This window comes from Rhinolophus sinicus, chromosome 12 (genome assembly GCF_057876585.1).
Source record: "Rhinolophus sinicus isolate RSI-liver-muscle chromosome 12, RSI-T2T, whole genome shotgun sequence".
NCBI lineage: Eukaryota > Metazoa > Chordata > Mammalia > Chiroptera > Rhinolophidae > Rhinolophus > Rhinolophus sinicus.
The window spans coordinates 4,557,617-4,569,475 of NC_142512.1; the positions used below are offsets into that span (position 1 = coordinate 4,557,617).

The following is an 11,859-nucleotide window of genomic DNA, read 5'->3' on the forward strand; positions in this document are numbered from 1 at the left end:
ATAAATGCTGAATAACTATGGTGTGCACCTGAAACTAATACAGTATTGTATGTTAACTATATTTTAATAAAAATCTTAAAATAAAGATTCTCACCCTTTCTTGTCTTTCTTTTCCCTTCCTGTGAAAAGTAACTGCCCCTCCTAAGGGATACAGTGGGCCCAGGCCTGCTGAGTGAGGACCATGGACTTCTTACTCGCAGCTCTGTTTTTGCTTAAAGCACAATAGGCATCTTCAAATAATGGAAGATTATTTGGAAGGGTTGGAAGAAACAAGGGGCCTAACGTTGTACTTAGGGCCGATTTCCATCACACCACTGCCTCCAGCACCTTGGGTTCAAATCCCGCCACCAGCTAAGTGCTGATTACTTGACACTCTGTGTGTTTCCAGACCCTCCCCCCAGCCCAGCCCAGAGCCTCCTCCTTGGAAAAAGGGAAGGTACGAATGGAGAGATTGGCACTGCTCGTTGTCCCAGAAGGGACGAGGGGCTGGGCTGTTTCAGGCTTGGAGGACGACGGGCAGTTGCTGAGCTGTGTCGTGGACCCAGGCCCGACTGCGTGCACCGGGCCTGGGGCATGTGGCCCCCCAGCGCGCCGGCCCCGCGGGCACCGCAGGGGGGTGGAGGCAGCAGTTGCAGGAGGCCCCCATTGCGCAGGCGCGGCGGCGCGGCGTGGGCGGGGCCGCGGGCGCACGTGGCCGGCCGGCGCGCAGGCGCGGTGGGCGTGGCGGGGCCTCTCGGGTGGCGGCGGCATGAGGCGGTTACGCTGGCAGGTGGTGGCAGCGGCGACGGTGGGCCTCGCGCTGGTCCTGGAGGCGCTTCCTGCGGCGCTGCTCTGGTTGCGGGCCTGGCGGCTGCGGCGGCGGCGGCGGCCACAGCGCGAAGTGCTCTTCTTCCCGTCGCAGGTGACCTGCACCGAGGCCCTGCTGCAGGCCGCGGACGCGGGGCCGTCGGCGCCGCTCACGGGCTGCGGGTGCAGCCTGCCCCACATCGAGAGCTCGCTGAGCCGCCTGCTGCGCGCCCTGCTGGCCGCCCGCGCCAGCCTGGAGCTCTGCCTCTTTGCCTTCTCGAGCCCGCAGCTGGGCCGGGCCGTGCAGCTGCTGCATCAGCGAGGCGTGCGCGTCCGGGTCATCACCGACTGTGACTACATGGCCCTCAACGGCTCGCAGATCGGCCTGCTCCGCAAGGCAGGTAAGCCGGATCCGGGGCCCGGGGCGAGCACACAGCCAGGGCCTCAGGCCGCGGGCTCGGAGAGTGAGCCGGCCTCCGGGACCGATCGCACAAGGGAGGGCGTCACACGTAGCTACTTGGGAGTAGGGGTCTGAGTACAGGCCCCATCCCATGGTGGCCTTGGGAGGGCAGCACAGTTTTACCCCGGAGCAACTCTAGGGCCACCCGTAAAGGACCCCTGTTTTCGCGTGGCGGGAGAGGTTCTGTGCAGAGGGGTTTCATGCTGGATGTCTGAGTATGAGGAGGGTTTCCAGGCGGGAATTCCCGCCCATTCTGGGGAATTTTTTCCTCTTTTCCGTTCCCGAATTCCGAGAAAAGTTGGTCGGGAAATTGGGAAAATCGGCTCCTTGAACCCAGGTGGTTGGTAGTGTCGGCTGTCACTTTGTGGAAACGATTCATCATGGAGAACAGAAAACAGTTTGTATCTCGGGATTCAGGAACAGTAAAGCGAAAAAAATGCCTGAGAACGGGCGGGAATTCCCGCCTGGAAACCCTAAGTGTGAGCCAGCGGTGTGTTCCCAGCTAGTGGAGCAGGTGTGGGGAGTCCCAGAGGCGTGCGGGGGGGGGGGGGGGGTCTGCTCACAGACACCGGCAAGCAGACAGAGCCCCTGCGACCCCCGCATTGGAGTTGGGACCCTGTGGGTGGGTAGGGCTGGGGGTGTAGCCCTGCCCGCTGAGTTTTTGGCAGCCGGAAGTGAGCATGGCCTAGGCTGACAGCGCTCAGGAAATGCGGGGGAGAGCTAAGAACAAACCTGCGAGTCCTCCGGTGCAGGCTGTCAGACTGTGCTCATTGTGTGTGGCCGGGTTTCAGCAGTGAAGAGCTGAAGGAGGAAACAGACATTTTACCTTAAAGGCACTAATGAGTTTCATGCTGGGGCTTCTGAAATGAAATAATATTCTAAAAAGTTTCATGCTGGAGCTAAAATCTTTAGTTAGTGAGCAGTTAATTTGTTTCCTCAGCTGCAAAATGCTTGGGAAAACAGATACCTCTAGCCAGCGTGCCACTCTTACCTACTGACAGATGAGCGCGAAGAAGGTTGAGTCATTTTGTTTCAAGCTCAGATCCTGTGAATTCCTTGTTCCAGCCTCCCCCTCCGTGTAATGGTGTGTCCTGCAAGCACGCTGTGCGCCGTGTGTTTTGTCTGCTGGCTGCACGGGGTCTGAACTTCTTGTGTTCATCACTCCGGCACCTGGCAAAGTCATTCCTGCATGAACATTTGTCCCCCTATCAAGTCTAGTAGCCCCAGTGACCAGAAGATGCGAGGAGCCCTGAGAGCTGTGTGGCTGCGCCGTGGTCCCACGTGCTCTCAGTTACACAAGCACAAGCTCAGCCTCGTGCTGACTTGGGAGGCAGAGAAGCCTTTCCTGGAGTCAGGCGCAGCGTCCCGTCTCCGCGGGGGTGCTCCAGATGGCGAAGCACTTCAGTGATTTGCTGCTCCTTGCATCCCAGGCGGGCAGAGTCGGAAACCTAGTTCAGAGAGTGAGGATGTTCACTTCCCCTCTTCCTGGCAGTCATGAGTTGCCCTAAATCTGTGGGTCTTTCTAATGGGGAAACTTGGATACCTTTAGGCACAGGCCATTTTACTTAGTTAGCTTTTAGAGAATGGTGAACTCTCAGGTTTGGAAAGAACTCTAAAGGGCACCGCAGCCAGCCTCCACCTAAGGCTGGTTGCCCTCTGCCGGCTTCCCAGCCGTCGTTCATCATCTGTCCAGCAAATACATCCGTGTGCTAGTATTTGCCTGGAGCAGTTCCAGGTGCTGCGGGGTGGTGACCAGACCAGGACCCAGCGGGGCATCTGGCTGAACCATGAATATTTCCGGTAATAAGAAGGATAAGTAGGCTAAGGAGAGAGAGCGCGCCAGCAGAGCTTAGTGCTGTAGGGGAGCTAAGGGAGAGAGCCTTCTCGCCTGCGGAATAGCAAGTGCAAATCTAACTTCACAGCAAGAAATCCCCCGAAGCCAAAGGTGGTGGTAGGAATGAGGAGAGGTGGAAGGGTACACCGTTACGTAAGGCACGCAGGTGCGGGGGGCACGCAGGTGTGGGGGGCACACAGGTGCGGGGGGCACGCAGGCGTGTAGGGCATGCAGGTGCGGGGGGGCACGCAGGTGCGGGGGGCACACAGGTGCGGGGGGCACGCAGGCGTGTAGGGCACACAGGTGCGGGGGCACGCAGGCGTGTAGGGCACACAGGTGCGGGGGCACGCAGGCGTGTAGGGCACACAGGTGCGGGGGCACGCAGGCGTGTAGGGCATGCAGGTGCGGGGGGGCACGCAGGTGTGGGGGGCACACAGGTGCGGGGGCACGCAGGCGTGTAGGGCACGCAGGTGCGGGGGGGCACGCAGGCGTGTAGGGCACACAGGTGCGGGGGCACGCAGGCGTGTAGGGCATGCAGGTGCGGGGGGGCACGCAGGTGTGGGGGGCACACAGGTGCGGGGGGCACGCAGGCGTGTAGGGCATGCAGGTGCGGGGGGGCACGCAGGTGTGGGGGGCACGCAGGTGTGGGGGGCACGCAGGCGTGGGGGGCACGCAGGTGCGGGGGGCACGCAGGCGTGTAGGGCACGCAGGTGCGGGGGGCACACAGGTGCGGGGGCACGCAGGTGTGGGGGGCACGCAGGTGCGGGGGGCACGCAGGCGTGTAGGGCACGCAGGTGCGGGGCCACGCAGGCGTGTAGGGCACGCAGGTGCGGGGGGGCACGCAGGTGTGGGGGGCACGCAGGTGTGGGGGGCACGCAGGCGTGGGGGGCACGCAGGTGCGGGGGGCACGCAGGCGTGTAGGGCACGCAGGTGCGGGGGGCACGCAGGCGTGTAGGGCACGCAGGTGCGGGGCCACGCAGGCGTGTAGGGCACGCAGGTGCGGGGGGCACGCAGGCGTGTAGGGCACGCAGGTGCGGGGCCACGCAGGCGTGTAGGGCACGCAGGTGCGGGGGGGCACGCAGGTGTGGGGGGCACGCAGGTGTGGGGGGCACGCAGGCGTGGGGGGCACGCAGGTGTGGGGGGCACGCAGGCGTGGGGGGCACGCAGGTGCGGGGGGCACGCAGGCGTGTAGGGCACGCAGGTGCGGGGGGCACGCAGGCGTGTAGGGCATGCAGGTGCGGGGGGGCACGCAGGTGTGGGGGGCACGCAGGTGTGGGGGGCACGCAGGCGTGGGGGGCACGCAGGTGCGGGGGGCACGCAGGCGTGTAGGGCACGCAGGTGCGGGGGGCACACAGGTGCGGGGGCACGCAGGTGTGGGGGGCACGCAGGTGCGGGGGGCACGCAGGCGTGTAGGGCACGCAGGTGCGGGGCCACGCAGGCGTGTAGGGCACGCAGGTGCGGGGGGCACGCAGGCGTGTAGGGCATGCAGGTGCGGGGGGCACGCAGGCGTGTAGGGCACGCAGGTGCGGGGGGCACACAGGTGCGGGGGCACGCAGGCGTGTAGGGCACGCAGGTGCGGGGCCACGCAGGCGTGTAGGGCACGCAGGTGCGGGGAGCACACAGGCGTGTAGGGCATGCAGGTGCGGGGGCACACAGGTGCAGGGGACACACAGGTGCAGGGGGCACACAGGTGTGGGGGGCACACAGGTGCAGGGGGCACGCAGGCGTGTAAGGCACACAGGTGCAGGGAGCACACAGGCATGTAAGGCACACAGGTGCAGGGGGCACACAGGTGTAGGGGCACGCAGGCGTGTAAGGCACACAGGTGCAGGGAGCACACAGGCGTGTAAGGCACACAGGTGCAGGGGGCACACAGGTGTAGGGGGCACGCAGGCGTGTAAGGCACACAGGTGCGGGGGGCACGCAGGTGCAGGGGGCACACAGGTGTGTAAGGCACACAGGTGCGGGGGGCACACAGGTGCAGGGGGCACACAGGTGTGTAAGGCACACAGGTGTAGGGGGCACGCAGGCGTGTAAGGCACACAGGTGCAGGGAGCACACAGGTGCAGGGGGCACACAGGTGCGGGGGGCACACAGGTGCAGGGGGCACGCAGGTGTGTAAGGCACACAGGTGCGGGGGGCACGCAGGTGTGTAAGGCACACAGGCGCAGAGGGCTGGCTTCACGCAGGGCCATTTGGGCCCCACTCTGTGAGACACGGAGCTCTTACAGGACGGTCCACAGAGCAGAAGGGACAAAGAGGCTGTGCAGGGTACTGTGAGGAGAATGGGCTTTGGGCAGGAGGGGGTGGCGTGGGATCAGAATGGGAGCTGGGAGGGGAGGCACAGCTTTGGGGTAGTGCAGGAGGCGTCAGAAATGCTTGAATTTAAGATCCGTTTGGAAGGTGGAGCTGACAGGATTTGCTGGTGGATTGGCCAGAGTGTGAGAAGTGGGGGCAGCAGCGGCCCCTAGGGTAAGGAGGGCACTGCTTTCAAGGCAGGCTTGCTGGGCCACACACAGGTGCCCAGGTAAGCAGAGAGCTCCAGATAAGTGATGAATAATTTTTAGTGTATGTCCCAGGATTGCATGGGACATGCTTACCTTCAAAAATTATTTGTTGTTTATCTGAAATCCCAACTTAATTTGAACATGCTGTATTTTTAGTTGCTAAGTCTGGCAACCGTATTGCAAAGCAGCCTCTTCTAAACGATTTTAAATCAAGTTTCTAATGGTCTCATTCACTGAGCAATATTAGGCTGCTCCAGGGTGAGGCAGAGTGGACAGGACACACAGGCTCCTGCCCCAGGGGAGTTTGAAAAGAGTGGGAGAGAGAGAGGCAAAGAGTGAAATGCAAGGTGACGGTCACAGGCTCTTTGGTGAAGGAAGTGGGTGATGTGAAGGGGAGTAACTCATTTCCGTGTCAGGTGCGCCTGCGCCCACTGCGAAGGGCTGCACACCTGGGCCTCCTGCGCCAGAGCCGCGAGCTTCCTGTGCTCCGTAGTTCCCTCCCTGCCGCTTGCCAGGCCCGGCTCCTGCTGCACTCCTCCGTCCTCAGGCTTGGCCCCTCCCCTTACGGAGTGGGGTGCAGCTCCTGGTCTGGGGGTGTTTACTGGGGTGCCCAGGGCCAGGCAGAAGTGATCGCTCAGACACAAGGAACTCCGAGCAAATGATGACGTGTCTGGCCGCCTGTGGCAGGATGAATGAACCAGTGACCTGAAGGTTATGCGGGGTGGTGTGGACCCGAGGTGTGGGGGGCAGGGTGTGCTGTTCCCAGAAGAAATGGACTAAGAGAGCAGTGTCTGTGTGTCTGCCATGGTCCCACTGCCCTTAGGACTCTGTGTCCCCTGCTCTACTGAAATGCTCCTCAGTCCCTTCTGTGTGCTGGTTGTGGCTGGTCACTGTCGCCTCAGCCACCACCCCCTGCCCAAGTGACATGCTCCCCCTTCCCCACCAAATCACACATGGTCAAGTTAGCAGCTGCTCGCAGACGTGCCCTTGAGGAGGAGCCGAGGCTGGGAGAGCGCGGTGCAGGCTGACTTCCGTTTTGCAGGTATCCAGGTCCGGCACGACCAGGACCTCGGCTACATGCACCACAAGTTCGCCGTGGTGGACAGGAAGGTGCTCATCACCGGCTCCCTCAACTGGACCACGCAGGCCATCCAGAACAACAGGGAGAACGTGCTCATCATGGAGGACGCCGACTACGTCCGGCTCTTTCTGGGAGAATTTGAGCGTATTTGGGACGAGTTTAACCCTACAAAGTATACTTTTTTCCCACAAAAGAAGAGAGGTCACTGAAGCCATGCTCTCACCTCTGTCTTCAGAGTTGGAGGGGACAGAGGTGTCACATCACTTTGGTACCTCTGGTTTTGAAACCAGATCAAACCTGCGATGGACGGGACCTAAGCGTGGGTCCCCGGAGGCACTGCGAGGTCGGTACAGAGTCTGCGTCCTGCTTGAGAGAAACCTCAACATTAGGCAAAATACCTTCCAAACTAAATTCTCACCCATTCACATGCTGACGTGAACCGAAGAGTGCTCAGTGTTAAAAAGCCCCGGGGAATTCTCGTCACATTAGGTCAGTTGTTTTGGACGAGTTTTGGGTTTTTCTGGCCCCCATCAGCAAACGCAGCTTCTTCTAAGTGTGCGCTCAGGAAACTTGCCGAATGCCATGGGGCACAGGCAAGGGTTCCTCCAGCCACACAGAAAAGGTGTGTTGCCTCTTGCAGGGTCCCACATCTGATCCCCTTTCCTACTCTAGAGAATCTCCTTCTCTCTGGCCAGCCCCTCAGGTCAGCCCTCAGGTATCTCCTGCAGGCTCCCTTTGTCCCTTTGCACCGGCCCAGTCCCCAGCGAGCACAGCTGAACCCTGGGATTGGCTAGAGGTTGAGTCTCGTCCCTGCTGTGACCAGCTCCTCGGTAGCTTACTGGCAGGTCCCAGTCAGGAAGGAAAGCGGGTGAGACAGGAGAGCTGGGCACAGTGGGAGCAGGGGCTGCCTTCAGGCCCCTCCTGAGCATTAGCTGTCATTGCAGCACGTGGGCCATCCTCTTACCGGTTTTCTTGCATAATTAAACAAGTGCATGTAAAAATGTCCATCCTGGCAGCTTCCCTTATTTTCATGTGGTTACGTGTGTGGTCTGTCAGGACGGTCTGAGTGGGCAGAAGCTGCTTCTGTTTCCATGTTAAGCTTTTCATTTTTAGCATTCTCACACCCAAGGTATTTTGTTGTGTTTAGCAGTGGCCTTCATGTTACCACCTTTGAACTTCGCTAATTCTGATTTGGCTCCATGTCAGTAGCCACGAGTTACCTGACCATCTGGAGGACTAAACTGAAGGAGAGACCGGTTTCAGGCTGTGGTACCTTACGATCTATTTTCATTCTCAGCTCAGGGTTTTGCATCCATAGGTAATAGGAGAACAGGTATCTTATATACATTTGTGAAATGTTCCAAATTATTTTCTTCAGAACATACATCTTTATGTATAGATAGCTCAAATAACATCTGAATGATTATTTTACCATCTTGTATTTCTGTATGATAAGTAATACGTAATATGTAAGCATATGTAACGTGCTGTGTCACCTGTCCTGGTGTCTGTTTGGTGTGTATGTGGGTTTCCCCTCCCCCATCACACTCATGTAGCTCAGTGTTGCGTATTTTTCCATTTTTAAAGTTACTCTTGACTTACAGTGTTAGGAAAATAAACTCAAAGTTAATTTTTCTTGTTTAATTGAAGCTAGAAAGTATAATATGTGGATCAGAAATCACAAGAAGTGGTTTTACATTAAACGTGTTTTTTCATCTGAGTCTGTTCTCCAGCAAAGTATGTTCTGAAAAGAAAATGGGAGAAGTTGTAGAATGTCTCCTGAACGATGACGCTGTGTTGTCGGGACTTCGCACACATTTGAATAAACATGTTCTTATTCTGGAATGGTAGTGCTGTGTGTGTTTGCCTTCTGCTCAGTCGTTCAGATTGTGGCTGCTCTCTACTAAAACTTTTTTTTTGGTGAGGGGGACAACATACAGGTATTTAGAAACTGTTGGTGAACATAAAAGTCTCTCCAACAGAGTAAGACTGGAAGGTTTTACTTGGGCATGTCCCGAAGTGTTTCCAAGACATAAACGCCACTGTGGTACAGTTTACAGCCTCTGCGCCTGACCTGTGAGGGTGGGCACGCCCGCGGCCCACTCCCGTGGCAGTGCCTGGCTCTCAGCTGTGACTGCATCCCTGTCTCCCAGAAGCAGGTGGCATGCAGAGCATGGTGACATCAGTGCCTCAGTAACAGTGTGCGTATAAAGGCATCTAGCCAGTGGTCTACATTGATGTTTTGAGAATGGTAAAATGATCTCATCCCATAATTTTTAATATCATTTTATTTATATTGTTTATCTTGGTGTTTTCATCATCTTAGCAGCAGTGGGAAAAGTTTCAGATAATAGCTAACCTTTCTGACAAGAACTTGCATGAAAGAAAACTCCCTGCGGCCGCAGTACTAAAATCTACCTCTGAACTGGAGGTGTTTTGTATCCGTTTATAGATTATAGGTATTTGCACAAAATGACTGGAGCCCCTGACGTTTGGGCTGGCCGCACCCACTCTGACAGGACAGGTGTGAGCAGGGGCAGCTGGGCTGGGCGGGGCGGGGCGGGGGGGGGGGAGGACTGGTCCATCAGGTGAGCCGTGGAGTTCACACCAGAGGCTGTGGTAAGTTCCCGGGTTTCGCGGTACAAAAGGTAAGTGAACGAAGCAGTTGATCTTTAGTTGATTCAGAAGATACTTCAGGCCGAGTAAGTGGCTTTGTACTGAGTGACAGTTATTTGGGGGTTAGTCCAGCGATGCGCAGTTACCCTGAAGCGACCCCTAGGAGAGCGGGCCTGCCCTGCGTCTGACATTCCTCAGGCATCTGAGCACGGACTGGAGGCGGCAGGGAGGGGACTTGTGGCTGTGTCCTCTGCGGCTGCTCTGCCTACAAGTTCCTGTCCTGGCTCCCCGAGGGAGACTTGGAAAGAAGTGGGGAGGCTGGGCAGTTCCTGCATAACAGGAGTCTAGGAAACTCCTCCCGCTCCCCCCACACCCCCCCACAGGCTCAGTCCGCCTTGTGGTTTCCGGTCACGGTTGTCATTTGAACTCTGGGGCAGTGATATGGCTTGCAAACAAACCTGATGTGCAAAGTGAAACTCTTGCAACCGTGTGACTAAAAAACAAATTGTTGTGGTAGGAGTATCTGGCCTACCAGTTTGCCAACCACTGGTAGGCCTCGAGTGTCTGAATGAACCAACGCAACTACGTTGTATTTTAAAGCGCTTATTGGTTCTATTGATATTTTTTTAAAGATTTTATTGGGGAAGGGGAACAGGACTTTATTGGGGAACAGTGTGTACTTCCAGGACTTTTCCAAGTCAAGTTGTCCTTTCAATCTTAGTTGTGGAGGGCGCAGCTCAGCTCCAGGTCCAGTTGCCGTTGCTAGTTGCAGGGGGCACAGCCCACCATCCCTTACGGGAGTCGAGCCGGCAACCTTGTGGTTGAGAGCCCACTGGCCCATGTGGGAATCAAACCGGCAGCCTTCGGAGTTAGGAGCACGGAGCTCTAACCACCTGAGCCACCGGCTGGCCCTTGAATTGTTTTTTAAAGCAACTATTTAAAAATAATACTTCACTGAGATTCAGATACAGTGGTACCTCGGTTTCCGAACGTAATCCGTTCCGGAAGCCCGGTCAAGTTCTGAAACTTCGAAAACAGCCGACAGCTCGGCCTCAGGATCTTGCACTCAGCGGAAGCTGTGTGACATGTTTGACTTCCAAGGCGTGTTCGAAAACCGAAGCATTTACTTCCGGGTTTACGGTGTTCGTAAAACGAAATGTTCATCAATGGAGACGTTTGAAAACCGAGGTACTACTGTACTATAAAATTCACCCTTTAAAAGTATGCAGTTCAGTGGTTTTAGTATATTGAGTTATGTAACCATCACCACTGTCTGATTCCAGAACACTTTCATCCCCCCAGAAAGACACCCTATCCCATCAGTGGTCACGCCCTACTCCCTCCAAACCCAGCCCCTGGCAACCACTAATCTGCTTCCTGTCTCTGTGGATTTATTTATTTGCTGTGGAGATTTCATATAAATGGGATCCAACAATATGTGGCATTGTGTACCTGCTTTCAGCTAGTATGTTTTTGAGGGCTGTTCCTGTTGTAGCATGTCACTCTTTCACCTCTTTTTATAGCTGAATAATACAGTAGCACCTGTTTTCGAACGTCTCCATTGACGAGCATTTCGCTTTACGAACTCCGTAAACCCAGGAGTAAATGCTTCGGTTTTCGAACACGCCTCGGAAGGAAGTCGAACATGTCACACGGCTTCTGCTGACTGCAAGATCCCGAGGCCTAGCGGTCGGCTGTTTTCGAACGTTTCAGAACTTGACCGGTCTTCCGGCGCGGATTACGTTTGGAAACCGAGGTACCACTGTATTCCATTGTGTGGATGTGTTACATTTTGTTTACTGATGCGTCAGGTGATGGACATTTGGGTTGTTTCCACCTTTTAGCTGTTACAAATAATGATGCTGTGAACATTCACATACAAGTGGGTGGGCATACGTTTTCATTTCTGTTGAGTAAATACCTAGTAGTGGAATTATTGGGTCATGTAAGTCTGTGTAACCACTGGAGAAACTGCCAGACTGTTTTCCAAAGTGACTGCACTGTTACATTCCCATCTGCGCTATATGAGGGTTCCTTTTTTCCAGATTCTTACTAATAAAAATACCTGACTTCTTAATTATAGCCAGCCTGTTGGGAGTGAGGTGGTGACTCATTGTGGCTTTAACTTGCGCTTTCCTGACGACTAACGATGTTGAGCATCTTTTCACGTCCTTACTGGTCATTCATGTATCATCTTTGGAGAAATGCCTATTTCTGTCCTTTGCCCACTTTTTTCATTAGGTTACCTTTCTATTGTTGAATTATAAGAGTTTTTTTCTTTGTTTCTGAGCCTATGCAAATTGTTTTAGTTTCAAGTTCACGATTCTTCTGCGTGCTCAAATCTGCCTTTTAAACCCTGTAGCGGTTCCCTTGTTGAAAATCAGTTGATCATGAATGTAAAGGCTTATTTCTGGATTCTTATTTTGTTCCATTGATCTATATAACAATCCATATGCCAGCACCACACTAGCTTGATTACTGAAGCTTTGTAGTAAGTTTTGAAACCCAGTAGCATGAGTCCTCTTTATTCTTTTTTTTAAGGAGGGCAGTCACAGTGGCCCATACGGGGAAAGCA

General features: G+C 55.6%; 1 protein-coding gene across 1 annotated transcript; it reads left to right on the forward strand.

Annotated features, from left to right (window-relative positions):
* Window positions 1-720: 720 nt before the first annotated feature.
* On the forward strand, window positions 721-8,513 carry PLD6 (phospholipase D family member 6). The gene is made up of 2 exons (XM_019715948.3): window positions 721-1,187; window positions 6,630-8,513. Exons 1-2 carry the CDS (start codon window positions 749-751, stop codon window positions 6,875-6,877), a joined length of 687 nt encoding a protein of 228 aa, XP_019571507.3. The 5' UTR covers window positions 721-748; the 3' UTR covers window positions 6,878-8,513.
* Window positions 8,514-11,859: the final 3,346 nt, after the last annotated feature.

Bases quoted from the DNA above. Each gene is read 5' to 3' on its own strand.
- PLD6 (XM_019715948.3), top strand. From the start codon at position 749: ATGAGGCGGTTACGCTGGCAGGTGGTGGCAGCGGCGACGGTGGGCCTC. The intron at 1,188-6,629 runs GTAAGCCGGATC...TCCGTTTTGCAG, and splicing joins CGGCCTGCTCCGCAAGGCAG to GTATCCAGGTCCGGCACGAC.